The sequence below is a fragment of the Pogona vitticeps genome, chromosome 15, assembly GCF_051106095.1.
Source record: "Pogona vitticeps strain Pit_001003342236 chromosome 15, PviZW2.1, whole genome shotgun sequence".
In the NCBI taxonomy this organism is placed as follows: Eukaryota; Metazoa; Chordata; class Lepidosauria; order Squamata; family Agamidae; genus Pogona; species Pogona vitticeps.
In genome coordinates, this window is record NC_135797.1 from 5484709 (window position 1) to 5504207 (window position 19499).

The window sequence follows — 19499 nt, forward strand, 5'->3', positions numbered from 1 at the left end:
AAGAGCACACCCCTAATCATAATTGGGTCTTTACTTGCAGGCCTCCTTTTATTTTATTTTGCTTTGTTTTGTTTATTCATTCAACTTAAAGTACCGTACACACTTTCTGGATAGTTGACAGCCCACGTAAATAATCCACAAAATAGAACAATACCAATTATAAGCATCAACATCAATAAACAAGAAAAGGACCACATGACTCGCAGAGATTTAACTCGAGACAAATTTAAACCACAGTTGGGCATTGAGTAACATGCATTAATAAAAAGCAGCTGTTTTTCTTCGCTTCTTAAAAACTGGGAGGAAGGGCGATTGGCGAACCTCGGCTGGGAGTTTATTCCATCAGAATAGGGCCACAGTTGAAAACTCTTGGTTTCTGGTGGTCCCTTTCTAGGTCTCCTTAGGTGTTACCGTGTTTAACAATCACAAGTGCAAGGAATGGGTAGCTGTTTTTGTAGGAGAGACATTCGAGCAGGTATCGGGGGTCCTAAACCATTGAGGGTTTTTGATAGGTAAGAACCAGCACCTTGAATTGAGCCCGGAAACGAAGAGGGAGAATAATCATCTGAGTTTTGTTCCTTTTGGTGAGCGGGCAAACAAACCAGGAATCTCTGGTTAAACCTAGCTTCCTGTTGTGTCCACATGGTGGTTCATGGCTTCCCATCAAGCCGGGATTCACAAGCTATATTTCAAACCTTGGAAACGATTTATTAAGCCAGGATTGGTGTCTTTGCCTTTCCTCTTTTTATTTTATTTTATTTTGCAGTTACTTACTAAACGAGTTCTCCTACCACGTTTTCTGTATTTCCTGCAAAGAGAGCTGCAGGGTGAGCATCTCTGGGTATCTTAAATCTTCCAAACACCTCCCACCCCAATTCAGGCCTCGGGGTGGGTGGTGTTTCAGAAGATTTTATCTCGGCTGGTAAGGAATCTGCTTGTAAAGGACAGATTTACAGTCAGCGGGCTCAGGGACCCAGGAACCAGGAAGTTGTGATAGGAAACCAAAATACCCCGGAAGGAAAAAAAAAAGCCAAGAACCAAGACACAGGGAATGGAAATGAGAATATTTAATGCTCCTGTGCCAGGAAGTAGTGGGTCATCAGGGAAAATCCCAGTTCCAAGCAGAGGGATGCTAATACAGCATCTTCCACTGGTGTGGGACGAGCAGCCACTCTGTAGTGATCAGAGAATAAAGATGTTGGAAGGGGCCTGTAAGGCTACCAAGTCCAACCCTCTGCTCAGTGCAAGAATCCAAATGAAAGTACAGAGGTGCCTCGCTTGACGAGGATAATTCGTTCCGTTCAAATCGCTGTTAAGCAAAATCCTCGTCAAGCGAAATTAAAAAACCAATTGAAATGCATTGAAAATCGGTTCAGTGCATTCCAGTGGGCGAAATACCTGCTTGTTTTATGAAGATCCTCCATAGGGCGACCATTTTCCAGTGCCTGTAAAGCAAGGAATCCGTCCTAAAGCACAGCAGGTGGCCATTTTAGAGCCAGCGATCAGCTGTTTTAAAATAGTTGTCTAGTGAAAAATCGGTTCCCAAAGCAGGGAACCGATCATCGTTAAGCAAATTTTCCCCATAGTAACATCGTAAAGCGGTTTCGTCGTTTAACGAGGTAATCATCAAGCAAAGCGCCACTGTATTGTCGTTGAGTTTTGAATTTTTTGGTTCAGTTCCTTTTTGATATGCAGCAAAAGTACAGAGATACAGCATAGCTTCATGTTCCCCAGATAGTCCACCCCTTTCTCATTAGCTGGCACCTTCAGTCTCAGTTACCCACTCTGAGACAATTATAAGAGAAAGAATAAAGATGTTTCATTACTTACAGTTGCGAAGAGAACCACAGCCAACTAACAACCACGACTTCCAACAGACTAAAGCGAGGGAAAGGAAGACTTGGCAGAGAGGCGGGTCTCTCTTTGAATTCAGGAAAGAACGATTGGTTAGCGCCAGATAGATTGACGGTCCCCCTAGTCCAGAAAGGTCCCTCTGAGCCAAACAAACTATAGGCAGCCTGCATGGTTGGAAACAATAATAAATACACCTGACAGATGGTTGTCTAATGATGTGTTTTAGAGAGGCTTTAGTACATTTATTTTTTGACGTCGCTGTTTAGGGTGTTCTGATGAGCATACATGGAAAATTTCTGCCCCTTGTAACCTCAAGTCCGAGAACCCCCAGTTTTACCCGTAAAAGGGATTTACGGGAAGGGGGAGGAAAACCTGTTTTTCTCCCAATATGACCGATGCCTCGATTACGGAAATGACACTGAGGAGAGCTCTGGACCTGGGTTATGTGAACTTGCGCATGCACGCACACAAACACCCCATGCGCTCCACGTTCTTCTCACATCCTCAGAGCACCCGAGGGAGAGCGGGATTTGCTGTCAGGGGTGGTCAGGGGCCCCGGGCGATGTGGCGTCACAGATGCCTGAGGCGGGAACAGTTTCCTCCCGACGGCCACCGTTTCTGATGCCAGGACAAACAAGGCCGGCTGGGCATGAGGCGAGAGCTGGGCGCCAGGCCTGAGGCGGGGAAATCAGAGGCCATTGTTTTTAGACCAAGGAAACTTTGGTCTCCTTTCTCCCGCTGGCCGCCTCCCTCGAGAAAGTGTGCTAACCCCCCCCTCCATTGGGACAGGTCTGGACGAGGAAATCTTAAAATCTTCCCCCTGCTGTGTTAATTATATACTTCGAGTCTTGCGGTTTCTGGCAAAGCGTTCTTTTTTTTTCCTGTTTGTGTTTTTGACAGGCAGAGTTCTGAGCTACACAGAACGCTTCCCCCCCTTTTTGGAAGGCGAGGCGTGAGCAAACGTATTGATGCCCTTCCAGTAAAAATAATAGTTTTAGAAGCAGATTTCCGTGCACACGTGTGAAGCGCGAATCTTTTCTAAGCATTGGGCAGATAATAAGAGAGAATCTAGCCACTGTATTACTTCTAGTTCTCTGGCAGCTAGATGTATTTATTTAAGGAATGGGGATCCGAGCTGCTGGACTCATGGTCTAGTCAGGCATAAATCACACTGGTGACTCGACTGGGTTGTTGTGCTGCTTTTTTCTTCTCCCCTATGATTTGGACTCAGCTTGCCACCCACTCACCCTTCCCTTTTTTTTCTGGGGGAACAAAAGCTTGTTTTTAATAGAGCCTCAGGTTTGGGGGCTCAGGATTTGGGACTTGGTGCCAAAGGCTCGAACTCAGACCCAGAGAGTTGCCAACCTCCCTGGTTTGTTTATTTTTATTTATTTTTAAATTATTCATTAAATACCTTTTCAAAGTACTTTTTCAGGGGCATTGCAGGGTTACAAAATAGAGGGACAGAGAATGTATTTGAGAGGCAAAACCTTGACGCTAAAAATCACGGGAGATCTCCGTTTTTTTTAAAAAAAGAAAGCACTAATCTGAATCAGGACACAACTAATCCGTAAGAATTCGGTTGATATTAAAAGGCAGCTGTAACCCTTGACGCAAAGGATCACTTTATTTATTTATTTATTTATTTGGTTGTTTGATTGATTGATTGATTGATTTCTATTCCACCCATCTAGACCAAAGGTCTATTCTGGGCGGTTTATAGCTTTTCGCCCTGTGGCCGATCTTCTGCGTCTGGATATCACCAGAGCATGTGTCATGAAAAAGGACCCTGATATTTTGCTTCTGATCATGACTCGACTGTCTCCTCTTTGCCAGGTGAGAACCTCTTGGGTACGAACAGTATCCTGCACCATCCTGACTGGCTCGCTGACCTTGACTCCAGACTGCGGAGCCAGGAAGAGGAGATGACCCTGGTGAAGTCGGCATTGGCCGATGCCCTACGACGGCTGAACTTCTACGACCGGCAGATCCCTCTGCTCAGGCAGCAGCTGCTTGAAGGTGAGGCTCCCGAGAAGCTCCGGAAGGTTGGGTGTCTGAGAGGAGCAGCCTAGGGTCGGGGTTGGAAAAAGGTCAGGGTAAGAACAAGTTGGATGTTCCAGTGGGTTTTAGTCCGAACTTTACAGGAGCTGCTGAACCTGATCCCCCCAAACAAGTTCAACACGCGCTTAAAGTTTAGACAAAAACCTGGGATAGATCACCCAGGTATCAGCGCAGCCTTTCCTGTCGGAAATGCCTACCCAGAATGGGCCTTTGCCAACATGTGGAATCCCTGGTCCCTTTCCTTTCCTCTCTTAGAGGCTCGTGAAAAACATTTGAGTAGGGAATAAAAAACACAAAATATTTAAAGAAAGTAAGGCAGTTCAGTTATCTTGGAGGACTGAAGAGCCACAAAAATTTTAGCAACTCTACAGGGAAATAAGGATTTTTGTCTTCTAATAGTGTAGGGATGAGGTCTCCAGAAAATGTTTCTTCCCAGCCTTGTTCTTGCTGCTTGTGTGCCTCCTCTCTAAGACAGAAGAAGCAGTAACAAGAGCAAGGAGAAAACCCTCACACCTTTGTTTGCCTGCTGTCTCTTTCTGGACAGTCGTGTGTGAAGGCATCTCTAAGATCATGGGGTACCCAGGCAAAACTTTTTCTTGTGGTTCATCCTTGTGCATTGATGCGGTCTGGAGGGAAGCAGTATTCCAAAAAGCAGGGGTACCGTTCTGAAGTGCAAGGACTTGCCGCAACAGTTCGCCAAAGGGGTGGGTGGGGGGATGAAGGCACTTATGCCGCCACAAAGCTATTCTAATAGGGTTTGTCTCCCCCCAGGAGCAGGTCTTTTGTGAAATAAACGGATCTTAATTGTGCATTCCAACTATCCCCAGTTATAAATGGGATTCGTCACAATAGTATATTCTTGCAGAAAACCTATTTTTCTTTCCTTTTATGGTGGTGGTGGTTGTGGGAGGTAATGTCATTGCTCCTGCTGGTCAGAATCGAAATCCCAGCACTTTAAGCCTGCATGCCCTGCTTCTATTATACTTCTGCTTAAACAGCACAGAGTTGCTGAGTGTCTTTGCAGCGTGGTGGAAAAGTCAAAGGACAACTCAGCCCTGATGGGACCCGAAGGCAAACCGGGCAAGTGAATGGCCTAGAATGGCCACTTCACAGTTTTTTTTTCAAAAAAGAAGATATTGATTCACCTAAAACAGTGTCTGCTGATTCTTATACTTCGATGCAAACATCAGAAACGACTCTTACAATTTTGGCAGCATCTGGAGGTCTCTTACCTGAACGGGGAGGACTATGAGCAAATAATGACCAAGGTGGCTTTCTGGACAGGACAGGCTCTAAAACCACAGCTGTTCAAATGTCTCTGCATTGCAGCAAATACAGTGTCTTTTTCTTCTCAGGAAGTTCCAGCATACCAGATTCCATAGACCCCATGATCCTTCCGCAAAGCAATAATGCTCTCTGGATCCTGCCCCCCGTCCTCACTGGTGATTCCAGGTACCTGTCCGAGATTTTTAAGAGTTACAAGTCCTGGTCCCATATACAAGGTGGATTTTATTTAAACCAAATTGTGGTTAAATCGTGGTTTAAATTTTTTTAAATCGGAATTTTATTTTGATGGTTTAAATCAGTTTTTTAAGTTGTGTTTTAAATCATCGTGGTTTTAACAAATTTTGATTTTTATCCACCTTGGTCCCATGGGGAGGTGCATTTTGCTTACCCTGCACTATGGGCCTCACTGATATTGACTGATTGTTCTCTGGAGCCCTCCAAGCTTATCAGGGGCTGTGTGGTCCTCCAGATGTTATTGGATTTCAACTCCCGTCACCTCTCACCCTTTGACTATGTGAGGCTGATGTGTTTTGTAGTCCAGCATCTACAGGGTTGCATATTCCTCACCTTGGGTAGAACTGCAGAAATATAAACCTTGGCAAAAGATAAGCCCAGTGAATATATAGTGTTGTTTCTCATCTTGTGACCTTCCTGTTGTTTTGATCTGCAAAACTTTTACCAACCTCATCTGGCATGGTTACTGGCTGCGGATGATCGGAGCTGCAGTCTAAAACAACAGCTTCCAATTAGCACAGACAAGAAAGATGTTGCGTAACTGCAGTTCAAATATTATGCTGTGAATCCGTTATCCGGAAAGAAATCCTCAGCTTTCTAGAACACATCTGGAGGCTGGATGTTATTCTGATTTCCAGCAAAGAGGGGCACATAACAGCAATTGCTGGCAGGCGTGCGTGAAACGTGGTGGTAATCCTGACTTTTAAAAAAATCTCTTTTGGATTGCAGTTCATGCACTGTCCAGAGGTCCGGAAGCAGTGAAAAACGGGTGCCCTGCACTGGAAAGACTCAAGGGGTGGCAGCCGTCAGCGTTGGGACTCAGACAAAGGAATCTGCCGTGCTGGCAGAGAAGCAGAGCCACTGCGTCACAAATGGGCATCTGAAAAGGACCCATGAAAGCTCAGATATTAAGGGGAAACCAGATCAAGGTCCCTCCAGCGTAGCCAGAACTAGCTGCCCTAAAGACCTCACCAGTGGCGAGCCTTCGGAGGACCAGGTGAAGAACCCTTGTGGAATACCGTATTTTTCTGTGTATAAGACGCCCCCCTTTTCTAACCCAAAATTAGGAAATCTAAGTGGGGCTTAGCAAGTGTAGGGCGAAAGGGATCAAAGTGCTGCAGGATCGCTTTGATCCCTGCTGTCTCCTCCACTTGTTTTTGATATCTCCTCAGCTTACTTCCATGTATAAGACTACTCTCAATTTTTAGTCTAAAGATTTTAGACAAAAGTATAGTCTTATACATGGAAAAATACGGTAATTATATTCTTTTGGAATAATTATGATTATCCTAAGATGTTATTACTTATTTCTTAGACTTTTTAACTGCCCAGTTCGTGCTTAAGCGCCTACTCTGGGGGGTGGGTTAGGAGTCGCTAAGAACAGAAATAGCAATAAATCGGACAGTAACAATGAGAATAAAAATACAAGACTAAAACAAATCCGGTCCAGAGTCACAAGATAAGCCAGCCAAGAATATCTGCCTGCAAGTGGCAGCTTGACGTTAGAGAAAGTGCCAGGAAATAGGGTACTTATTTTCATATGTGGTGGGAATGCGAACAGATATTGAAAGGTTGGCAATTGGTTTTTAAGGGAATAAAGGAAGGAAGCCACATAAATTTAGCAGTATACCCTGCAGTAGCTGGCTGGATAGTTTGATTCTCCCCACTGGGTCTCCCGGGACAAAAGCCAGCCTGGGTGGCCTTGGGCCAGCTGCCCAGTCCTACAGCGCCCCTAGAGGAAAGGAAGGGTAAAGCACCTCTGAGTATTCTGTACCTGAGAAAGGGTCACCCTAAGACTTATGACTTAAGGCCTAAATCATAACTGACTTGATGGCACACGAATATTATGATGATGATGTCCTAAAATAGTGCTTCTAGCAGTATTTGGGAAAGAGAGAGGGAACTGGGCCACCAGAAAAATAAAAAACCTGTTAGCAGTAGCAAGATTGCATATCGCTCAGAAAAAATAAACACTTGATCATCTTTTGTTAAGCGATGGGTATAAGGAAGTCTGGGATATAGCGATTAATGATAAAGTTGCATGTAATAGAAAAAGGTGTGTTTGGAGATCTATGGGGGTCATTTATCAATTTTGTATTAATAAAGGGGAAGGGACAAAATTTACACAGGAGTCCAATGCAATTTCGGAAGGGCATGGGGCTTCGTAAGGGTAAAAGCTACAGGGGGAATCACTCCCAAATGTTTCTACAGTAGATGTAAATATTATTTGCATTTATTTGTTTTAAGCTTGCTTTTTAAGAGGCTTAAATGCTTATTATATGTTTTGTTTTTGATCTAAAATGTCACAAATATATATATATATATAAAGAATTCCTTTGGATCTCAAGCCGATGGAGGAGACCGGAGACTTCCCTCGGAGATGCCTAATGTCCCAGATGACTCCAAGATGCCGGATCTCAGTTGCTGCTTCCCGAGCACGGGCCCCCATGAAGCTCAGGATGTGGGGGAGCCTCCTCCCCAAGGTGGTGCGGACAAAGTCTGCGGCACAGGGACGTCCCAACCTCTAACTCAGCCGCCGCCGGGCCAGGAAGCACCGTCTCCGGAGCCTGTCTCGGAAACGGGGAGCAGCAACGGCAGTACTGCAGCCTCCCCGGTTCCCACCGTTCAGAATTTGATGACCAGCAAGAAAGAGCTGTGAGTTTGAAGATTTGTGTTCGTTTTTTAAAAAAAAATTATTATACAGTGGTGCCTTGCTTAACGATTGCCTCGTTAAACGACGAAACCGCTATACGATGACTGATGGGAGTTTTAGGCCGAAACATCTGGAAACCCAAAAGGCTTCCCCAGTTTAAAATAAGCCAAGGGTCTGAGTTTTCTTTGAGCCTGTTTCTGGGACAGGGGTTGGTGGCAGATAAGATTCATTTACTTGGATTAGAGAGCTGGAAGTCCTGAGGATAGCTCAGAAAAAGTTACTTTTCCCAGTTAACTACTGTCAAAAATCACTCAAATTTTCATGGGAAGTCACCATGTTGGCTGGAGAATTCTAGGCACTGTAGTGCAAAAAAAGAGTAACTTTTCCAAGCTCTGCTCCTAAGTTCTCTGACCAGCTACCCAAGGTGGGATGTGATGCTTATCACAGCTAGGCTGTTTTAGGCCTCACATCCCACCTAGGGTAGCTGTGCTTTCTTGTTATAAGACTACACCAAACCATGGTTTGTTGTTATAAGACTAAACCAAACCGTGGTTTGTTGCTATAAGACTACACCAAATCATGGTTTATTGTTATAAGACTAAACCAAACCGTGGTTTGTTGCTATAAGACTACACCCATACACCAAACCATGGTTTGTTGTTATAAGACTAAACCAAACCGTGGTTTGTTGCTATAAGACTACACCAAATCATGGTTTGTTGTTATAAGACTAAACCAAACCGTGGTTTGTTGCTATAAGACTACACCAAACCATGGTTTGTTGTTATAAGACTAAACCAAACCGTGGTTTGTTGCTATAAGACTAAACCAAATCGTGGTTTGTTGTTACAAGACCTCAAGCTCCTGCCTTCCTTATATGCTCTCATACAATTCCAATATCCACGTGGATATGGGGGTCCTACAGTAGTTACTTCTCTTTTAGTGCAAGCCAGAAAGTTTCTTCATCCCATGACCTTGAGGCCCACCCAGGACATTTTGCTGCCTGAGGCCATGGACCAGACGGGAAACACACACACACCCGCCTGTGCATTCCAGGTTCAGAAGCCATCTGAACCAGCAGTCGAATTTAACTTCGGTTTTGTTCACCCCCGTGCATGGCGGGGGGGAGAGACCTTTACTTTGAGAGTACAGACGTCATGACTCATGCAGTTAGTTCTCCAGTCTATGACTGCAGTTCCTTGCCCCCCCCCCATCATCTTCCGCCTGAGGGCACTGCCCTCAGGTGGAATTCTCAGAAGCCCCTCAAAAGCAACACTTTGATGTTTCCAACCTCTGGTTTTGGGCCCAGAAGTTGAAGATGATTTTTTTATATACAGTATATAAAAGTCTCTTATTCCAGTGGGGCATTGAACCCGGCTCTCCCCATCCCCATTTGAGTCTCTAACCACTCAGCCACATTGTCTCTCAGTCCTGTAATAATTCCCCCAACCAAAAAAAAAAAAAAACCCCACAAAGCGATGTGGGTCATTGCGTGATCTCCCGCCCCTTCTTTCCCTGTTCTCTCTCTCTGAGTTTCTTTCCTGCTGGCCTTTGGTCTTCCCCTTCTTTCTTGGCTGAATTATGGGTTTGGTCAAAACCATGTGCTATTTGCAGGTGCGGGGAAGAGCCAAGCCCCCCCACACACACACACACACCGCCCACCCGAAAGTTGCCTTAGAGTGCCGGGAAGAGCCCTCCCTCGGGGGGAAAAAAGCAGCTTTCACTAGTTCTCTAAAATGGGGAGTCCAGGGTTTCGGACTAATTGTTGTTGTTGTTTAGTCGTTTAGTCATGTCCGACTCTTCGTGACCCCATGGACCAGAGCACACCAGGCCCTCCTGTCGTCCACTGCCTCCCAGAGATGGGTCAAATTCATGTTGGTCGCTTCGATGACCCTATCCAACCATCTCGTCCTCTGTCGTCCCCTTCTCCTCTTGCGTTCTTTCTTTCCCAACATCAGGGTCTTTTCCAGGGAGTCCTCTCATCTCATGAGATGGCCAAAGTATTGGAGCCTCAGCTTCAGGATCTGTCCTTCCAGGGAGCACTCAGGGTTGATTTCCTTTAGAATGGACAGGTTTGTTCTCCTTGCAGTCCAGGGGACTCTCAAGAGTCTCCCCAAGCACCACAATTCAAAGGCATCAATTCTTCGGCGGCGGTCGGCCTTCTTTATGGTCCAGCTCCCACTTCCATACATTGCTACTGGAAAAACCATAGCTTTGACTATGCGGACCTTTGTCAGCAAGGTGATGTCTCTGCTTTTTAAGATGCCGTCTAGGTTTCTCGTCGCTTTCCTGCCAAGAAGCAGGCGTCTTTTAATTTCGTGGCTGCTGTCACCAACTGCAGTCATCATGGAGCGCATGATAAGACTAATTAGTTACAAACAAGTTACTTGTGATGCATTCCTTCTCCCCCACCTCACCCCATAACAGAAGCAGGCAGCTTGGAGAGATTTGTGCTCCCACCCACCATCAATACCCCGAAGGGTAAATATAGGATTTATAAAGGTCTCTTCTTTATAACTGGGGGCAATTTTGCCCTGGGTGCCCAGCAGTATTACCAGTTTTAGATCTCGGGAGCGTCTTTTGAAAGCCACGGGGCTCCTCTGTGGCCCCAGATCACATTTTCCCCATCCCTTAACTAAGTCATCACTAAGTGATTTTTTTTATTATGGGGTGATACGACAGAATGTTGCTTCCCCTTTTTCTGTGTCACTGTTTCAGTTGCTTTTATATCCACAGCATGTCTGTGGTCCACTACCAAGGTGTTTGGTTCCTCATTGAACCAAGCACCGTCTGGATTTTTGGTTCCCCCCCCCTAAATTTTTATGCAAATAAAGGCAACAGATTTCATCCCTTCTGAATAATTGGAAAGCAAGCAGTTTCTTTTTGTTTAAATTGAAATGTTGGCAGCGGTTAACTGCTTCCGGAACCTCAGAGCTGTAAATAATCACTTTTTAAAATCAACTGGCCCATCTCTGCTGGCACTGCTCCATCTGGCTGGCCTTAAGGCACGTTTGGAAAGAAGAAATTAATAAGTATCCAGGAAAAAAAAAGAAATAAGATTGCAGGCTTTCCTAGCTTTCCCTGTTTAAAAGCTCTTTTGCTTTTAAATGTGTTTTTAGTGTTGACTTTGTTTGCCACTTTTAATATGATACTTGTTTAATTGTTGTTCAATATGGGTATACTTATTGTTTTTGGCTTTTAAATATTGTCCTTTTCATAATGTCAGCAGCCTTCGGACCTTTTTGAGGAGAAAAATCTTTTAAATAACAATGATAATTATTATTACCTGGAGAACTTCTGCACGCAAAGGTGGTGCTCTGCTAATCAAGTGTGGGATTCCTTCTGAAAAAAAGAAGGTGGTGAAAATAATCTAGATTTGATGGGTCAGAATTAAGCCTAATTTCAGTAAGATCTGCAAAGAATTTACCTCATACTAATTTACCCCCTTGCTCGCTCTCGCTCTCTCTAGCCTGCTAAGGTTTACCCTGACAGACACAGTGTTTCTGGAGGATTTTAGGGATCCCTCTCTACCTATGCAGTGTACTGTGACTTTTAAAAAAAATTAAGAAAGCAACTTCCTTATTTTGGATAATTTTCTACCCAAACACATTTTTACAACTCTTGGTATTCTTGCAAGCATAGAACACACCAGAGGTGTAACAGCCTCATTATGATGCCAGTTTGAATGAATGAATGAATAAATGACTGAAAGAATGAATTAATTAATGATTTAAGATAAATTTACCCCACCATTCTCCTTGAAAAAGATCCAAGGCAACTTATATCACTAAAAAAATAATACTTAAAGCTAAGAAAGTATACAAATGCTTAAAAAGATAAAACAGATGCCACACTGAAAAGCAGTAAACCAACACAGCACCAAAAGCGCATTCAGAGCAGTAAGGCACAACCATCCATTTAAAAACCCCACTCAGACATCCAGTCATGGAGGGAAAGCTTGCCTGAAGAGAAAGGTCTTGGCCTGCTTGCGGAAGGAGAGCCAAGATGGGGCCAGCCTGGTTTCCAGTGGCAGGGAGTTCCACAATCTGGATGCAGCCACAGAGAAGGCCTTCTTCCCTGTCCCCTTCAAACGCACCAAATGTTTTATATGTGAATTACTGTATATACATGGCATGAGCAGCTGACGTGGACGGCGCATTCCAGTCTGTTAAACCGTTTGTTTCCTTCAAAGCCAAAGGCAGACTTTTGAGATATTCTTCTCCTGGATTTCCCACTTATTTATGCATCTGTTCATTTATTTTTCCAAATAATATTTAAACAATTCTTCCTCCGAGGAGCTCAGGCCAACCTAGATCGTTCTTCTGCCCTCCATTTTACCCTCCAACAACGGCCCTGTGAGGGAGGCCTGGGCTCACCCTGATGGTCCCGAGGTGTGAAAATCAGGGATCGGGTCCCACGCATCCAACGGGTAAAACCACATGCTCTCTATTCCAACTCCGTTCCGAATGGAGTCTGAAGGGTCTCTCTCTTTCCAGGTTGCGCAGAAACAGCTCTTCCGACAAACCCCCTCGGGTGAAGAAGCAGCTCTCCAAGAAGGCAGCCTCCTCTACGAACCTCTTGAACCGCTCCGGGAGCCTCGAGAAGTGAGACACGTTCTGCACACGCAACCGCGTGTTATTTTATTTAAAGTATTCCTAACCCCCCTCCCACACACACACACGCCTTGCCTAGAAAAGGCTGCCAGGGTTGCCATATTGTGCCGTCAAGTCTGGATCGCTGGCTGGCTGGATAGCTCCATGGTTTAGTTAATCTGTCTGCAGAGCTGGAAGTTGGGAGTTCAGTTCCTCCACGGTGCAATTAGAGCCAGCCTGGGTAGCCTTGGGCCAGCTGCACAGTGCCAGAGCTGCCCCCTGAAAAGAAAGGAAAGGGAAACCACTTCTCAATAGTCTCTACCCGAAAAGGGTCTTGATAATTAGCACCTGATTATTTAGTAGGTGGCTGGAAAGCTCAGTGGTTTAGGGATCTGGCTGTGGAGCCCGAAGCTGGGAGTTTGAATCCCCCACTGTGCCTCCAGGGAGAAGAGCCAGCCTGGGTAGCCTTGGGCCAGCTGCACAGTCTCAGGGCAGCCCCAGAAGAAGGGAAGGGGAAATTGCTTCTGAATCCTCTCTACTTAGAAAATCTCAGAAAGGGTCACCTTGAGTCAGTATTGATTTGATGGCATGCAATGAATTAGTAACTTCCGAAACATCCTATGCTTAACAGTCCTGCTCAGGTCTTGTAAACTACAGGCTCTCTGTGTAGCTTGCAAAGCGCTGTTTATTCATTTATTATCGAGTTTTTAAGACGGTTCTGGTGCTGAGGAGGAGGGAACTGAGACAAAGGACGCATATGAATTTGGGGAAGGGGGGAGAGAGTGAGAATTAATTAGTTCATTCATTAACGGGTCAAAAGACTTGAGAAAATAAGAATGATTTTGCTTGCTGCTGAGATGAAAACGGTGCTGTTGCTCAATAAGTCTTCTTGGGGAGGGAATTCCAGAAAGTAAAATACTCCGGTTGAGAAGTCTGTCTGTCTTTCTGGTTGTCATGCACCGGAGTTCTTAATTATGATTTTTTTTTTACCTCTTTGCAGCCGAATTAAGGATCCCATCCTGAGTCCAGGTAAGCTCTGGGCGGGGGCAGTGAGGATGAATGGGATACTGGTATGGCTCCACCTAGGGTAGGAGCAGAGCACAAGGGATTTAGATGGAGGTGGTGCTCGGACATGCCAGGTGGGGAAAGAGCCGTCTCCCTAGTCTTTTAGGAGCTACTGTGAGGTTTGAGAGGAAGGCAGCTCTCCAAATAGTGGCTGAAATCCTGGTTCTGTAAGTTCTCTGGCAGATGGCACTGTCAGCCAGAGCATTATTTATTTATTTATTTTAAATTAAACATCTCTTTATATTCTGTAGCTCCCATAGGGCCTGAATTACTGCCAATCACCAGCCGTGGCAATTTTTGTTAAAAGACTTCCTTCACCTGTCCCATAGCTCCCAAGGTTTTCTGTGATGAAAGGGATTGCTTGAGATCCACGAGGGCCCAGCGGAGGAGGAAATATTTCATTCTTCCTAAAATCGCCTTTGGCGGAAGGAGCTTTGCACTCCCCGGAATATAGACCGTGGGACTTAACACAAATAGGGTTTCAGCCACTTCCTCTTTTCCGCCCCAAGTCAAAATGGGCCACTGGCAAAGAAGCTTGAGTTGCAATCCGTATATAGACAAGACACGCCTGCTTGTGACTCGCTGGCAAAAAAAAAGGCTTCTGCAGGAGGTGTTTCCTCCTCCACTTTCGAAACACCCACAACTTTGCTTTCCTTTCCTTCTCTCCGCAGGACCGTGGAGCACTCGGCGGGGGAACTACAACCTAGGTGAGGCAGTTGACGTGGTGGGGTCAGAGAATTCGGGGAGCCCTTCACGGGAATGAAAAGAAAAGGAGGGGGGTTTGGGAAGGGCCTGGCTGGCTGGCCCCTCTTTCCTGAACCCCGAAGGGCGTCCTGCCTCCAGCCGCCATTCTTCCTCCTCTTCCGTCTCTCGTTCTCTCCAGAAGGACTTTCCATCAAGATGTTCCTCCGCGGGCGCCCCATCACCATGTACATCCCTTCCGACTTTCCCAACTACGAGGAGCTGCGCATGGAACTCCCAGCGGAGAAGCTGCAGCTGGACTGGGTGTATCTTTGGAAGCCAAAAGGGGCCCGTTCTTTGCCACCCTGTCCCGGAGGTTTCCTAATGGCCCAGTAGCTTTCACAGATGTAACCCTGCCCTTTCTACTGGGGAACAACTGCCGTGTCCCCCCCCGCCCCCCAAAAGGGATTACTTTCCCCAAACCACAATTGTCCTGCCAGAAGACTTGAGGGGAGATAGGATAGCACTTTTTTCAAATCTGTGACAAATAGTCCTACAGAGGAGAGGCAGAATCTGTTCTCCATCATCCCAGAGGGCAGGACGCTTAATAATGAGCCCAAGCGACGGGAAGCCAGATTTAGGTTGAATATCAGGAAAAACTTCTTATCTGTTAGAGCAGTACGACAATGGAACCAGAAACCTACTGTTAGAGTAGTACAATGATGGAAGCATTTACCTCAGGAGGTGGTGAGCGCTCTAGCACTGGAACCATTGACGAGAAAATTGGGCAACTGCTCTGATTTGGATCCCTGCCATCAGGAAGGGGTTTATTTATTTATTAAACTTCCAGACTGCCCATCTGACCAACGGTCACTCTGGGCGGCGTGCAGCCATAAGCAGTGTAAGCGTATAGCTCAAAACAAGCCACCATTCAAATTCAGTTCAAAACGGGCGGCGGCTAGAGATGCGAAGTGTATAACCTCAGCGGAGCGATTAGAGGGGGGTGGTATGGTTTGAAAAGCCTGTCGAAATAGAGTTTTTAAAGATTTCTGAACCATCTCTGGGGAAAGGGCCAGGAAAATTTATAGACGGCTGTTCGTTCCGGAACAAGGGAGCCACCACAAAAAAGGCTGGGTTCCTTGCGTTCTCCTTCTGGGCCTGTCTTGGAGTTGGCGTCCTCAGCTGCCCAGCCTGGCACCCCCCCCCCCTTGGGAGGTTGAATATCAGGAAAAAACTTCTTATCTGTTAGAGCAGTACGACAATGCGGGCACCCCGCTTTTGGGAGGAGGCGTTCTGTCCCGTACGGAGGTCCCAAACTGTTCAGGGCAGGACCCGGCGGCCTTGCCGTCTCCTTCCCGACTCCGCGATTCTTCGATCCTCCCTCTTTGCTCCTTGACGCCTCTCTCCCAGCTACGGCTACCGCGGCCGCGACTGCCGTTCCAACCTCTACGTCTTGAGCTCAGGGGAGCTGGTCTACTTCATCGCCTGCGTAGTCGTGCTGTACCACGTCCAGCGCCGCACCCAGCGGCATTACCTGCAGCACACCGACTGTGTACGCTGGTGAGTTGCCAGAATCTGGGGACATCTGCCCCCTCTTTTCCCCCTGCATCACCCACACTGGCTGGTGACGCGAGTAAACAGACGACCCACCTTGATTGGAATGAAGTGCGACTCCGCAGTAGTCTGCAAGGTTTCGGGTTATCCAGAACTCTTCATCACACTGGCATACTCTTATGGTGACTTATGTGGCACATACAGACATCTAAGCAGGCCTCAAGATGGTTCATTGGGCCTTATAGGTCATTAGAAGCCATCCGTTTCCTCCTGCATTTTCTGCATTTGTGCAGAAAAGCCTCTGGACAGAATGCTTGAATCTATTGACCAGGCTAGTCAACGGCATATGCCTGGTTTCAGATCTTGATCTGCCTGCTCTCGTCTCTGTGACCAGCAATGCAGTGTGGAATTTAGACATGCAGGTGTTCACCATGACAGTTCCCACAGCCGGCTCTCCTCCATAGAAGGAAAGTCGGAAAATGCAGGCAGTTTCATCGGTCCATATACCACAAAGAAGGAGCGGGTCTTTTGTAAAGTTCGTGCCTCTTAGTTGCTCACTCAAGACCAAACCACTTCCGGATATTTCGTATTAAACTAGGAATCGCTTACAACAATATCCGGTTCCTGGGAAGGGCACCTAAGCTCTGAGGGAACCGGAAAGACTCTCAGGGGAGTGGCAGATGATGCCATAGTTCCTGCCGCTGGGGAGGTCTCAGGGTTTTAACTCTGCGATCCCTATCTTCTGTCTGTAACTAAGCACCTGGAATTCATGGCAGGCAGTGTGGGTTTAGGAACATCCCTGTGGAGCTGGTGGCTCCCCTGTTAGTGAGGTGGCAAATCCGCTCTGGGTTTAAATCCGCTCCAATGAGGACTATCAGATGTCTTGTCACTGCAGGAATGCCTGCTTCTAACGACTTGCTCTCTGTATCCTCTGTAGAGTAATTTGGGTGACTTTGCAAGGGGAAGACCATTACTGGCCAGGTTCCTTCCTTCCTGCTCATGGTTCTGTCTTTCTTTCAGCCTAGCTGTGCATCCGGACCGAGTCCGTGTTGCCTCGGGACAGATGGCAGGGGTGGACAAAGACGGGAAGGTAAATCTTGGAACCGAGACAGTTCTGTGTTCCTGTTTCAGGTTGATGGGTTTCAAGTGTTTTGTTGAGGCTTAATCTAGTACCAGAAACTTTAAAGGTCACTAATTTATCCCTATACAGTGGTGCCTCCCTAGACAGTTACCCCGCATGACAGTTTTTTCGCTAGACAGTGATTCCTAGGGGGAATTTCACTGGACAATGTTTGGTTCCTGCTTCGCAAACTGATTTTTGCTAGACGACGATTTTGACAGCTCCCTCCGCGCTCGCAAAACAAGTGTTTTCGGGACCTAAGTTTCGCAAGACAGCTATTTAAACAGCTGATTGGCGGTTCGCAAAGCGGCTTTCCTATGGCCCATCTTCGCTAGACAGCGACGATTCTTCCCCATTGGAACACATTAAACAGGTTTTGATGCATTCCGACAATGATTTCGCTAAACAGCGATTTCAGTGGAACGGATTATCATCGTCTAGCGAGGCACCACTGTATTGGAAACAGAATTTACTTGTTCCAAGCAAAGGACAAAATCTTCCACCGATGGGGTTGCTAGCTCTTGGGGCCCATGCAGGCTAGCCTTGTGGTGCAGGGATTAAACTGCAATACTGCAGTCAAGGCTCTGCTCACAACCTGAGTTCGAGCTTGCTGGGCTGAGGTAGCTGGCTTGAGGTTGACTAAGCTTTTCATCATTCCCAGGTCGGTAAATTGAGTACCCAGCTCAGGGGGGTGGGGGGGGGCAATGTGTAACCTGCATAATTAAATTGTAAACTGCCCAGCGAGTGCTTTTAAGCACTATGGGGCAGCACAGAAGCAGCCCATTTAGCTTTTCCTTTGCTTATGGCTATTACCTTCGGTCTTGCTCCCTCGCAGAAGCGAACTGCAAAAGTATTCTCGTCCTCCCGGGAGAGCGCAAGGACATTTGTGGCACTTCTGACAAGTGAGGGCAGTGAGCATGGGAACGGTTTTTGTGTGGTGTGTTTGCATGCAAAGGGAGCCAAATTCTGTAAAGAATGCCCAGGTTGTACAACGTGTCACCAGCCAACGCCCTTGGTGTATGTCATGCTTGTGGAGATCAAAAGCACTGAATGGGTTGCTTGCATCCTCTCCAGCAGTCATCCGTGTTTTTTGTGTGTGTGTGTGTGCTTCTGAAAAGGAATGGTCACTATTTTTTTTGTGCAGAGACGATTTTCACATATTACCAAGACTTGCAGGAAAAATACCATTTTTGTTTCAGTATCTTGCATGCCTTCAAAAAAATTTGTGTATTATATTTTTTTTTGCATCATGGCCTGCAGCTAAACATCAAGGAAGACACTCTCTTCTCCAAAAAAATGAGGCTCCCTTTTCCACTTTGTTCTGCTGTGCCATGTTCAAATCTCACCGCTTACCTGGACGTGAAGAAAGGCAGCACCGTTCGCCTTGTTAAAAGGCACCGTTTTATAACTAACAGAGTGTGATTGTTTAGATTGGAGGGAGGATTTTTTTGGCTGTCCTCGTGGTTTGGCTCACGCTTCCCATGAGCCTCATCCAGCACCACTGGATTGTGGGAATTGTAGTCCAAAATATCTAGAGGGCCAAAGGTCCTGCACTCCCAGTTTAGACACTGTATTCGAATTCACAATGGCATGTTTTCCTCCTACTCACCTGTTTTCAACCTCTGCCCCTTTGATGCCTCGCTTGTGGACCTTTTTAATTCCCTGTGCTTTCCTTTTTGCAGCCCCTCCAGCCCTTTGTTCACATATGGGACTCCACCACCCTCGCCACGCTGCAACAAATCGGGCTGGGCAGCTTTGAGAGAGGAGTCGGTTCCCTTGCCTTCTCGACTGCGGTGAGAGCTGCCGTTTCTCCAGACTTCTCTCCTACTTGGGGGCTGAGTCAGTGGGAAGAGAGAAATAATAGATCCTAGGCTTTGATTGTGGCAGGGATCACCTCCATTTTTTAAAATGTGGGCCCTTGACTTTGTAATGTAAGACGGAGGGAGGGATGACAGTGCCTCTGAGCTCGTGCAGTGCACATTTCCATCGTGACAGAGAGCGTCCGTGGATCAGCGCTTCCCATGAGCTCACCGATCAAAGAATAGGAACAAGAGTTTTCTGAAACTCAAGCGCTACACCTGGCCGAGCTCTGTGACACTAAAAGTAGACATGGTCTAGAGGAGCGGGGTAAAAATCAAATAAATAAATAAATTAAATAAATAAATAAAACAAAGCAGGAATTAGAAATTCTTCCTCAGGTTACATGCTGAATTTCTTTATGATGCATAGTTTAATGTTGGGGAAGGATTTTACGCAAGCCGTTGAATCGTGAAGGAGTAGATGTCTCCTTGTTTCTTGCTTGGATGTATTGCGAGACACTGCCCGGGGCCACTTCTGTCCCAGCGCTGTCGGATTCATAAGGACTAGAATCTTGCTTTTACTTTCCATTGTTTAAAAA

General features: G+C 46.3%; 1 protein-coding gene across 3 annotated transcripts in view; it reads left to right on the plus strand.

Annotated features, from left to right (window-relative positions):
* The window catches only part of EML3 (EMAP like 3), a 51906-nt gene that overhangs the window by 19745 nt on the left and 12662 nt on the right, over nt 1-19499 (plus strand). For all 3 annotated transcript variants that reach the window (XM_072984231.2, XM_072984233.2, XM_072984232.2), the window contains exons 2-12: nt 3691-3873; nt 5271-5367; nt 6166-6433; nt 7766-8091; nt 12586-12693; nt 13682-13710; nt 14418-14453; nt 14630-14753; nt 15838-15987; nt 17002-17071; nt 18784-18894. In XM_072984231.2, the coding sequence (XP_072840332.2) occupies nt 3780-3873; nt 5271-5367; nt 6166-6433; nt 7766-8091; nt 12586-12693; nt 13682-13710; nt 14418-14453; nt 14630-14753; nt 15838-15987; nt 17002-17071; nt 18784-18894 (1413 nt within the window). In that variant the 5' untranslated portion in view covers nt 3691-3779. The remainder of the gene's footprint in view (nt 1-3690; nt 3874-5270; nt 5368-6165; nt 6434-7765; nt 8092-12585; nt 12694-13681; nt 13711-14417; nt 14454-14629; nt 14754-15837; nt 15988-17001; nt 17072-18783; nt 18895-19499) is intronic.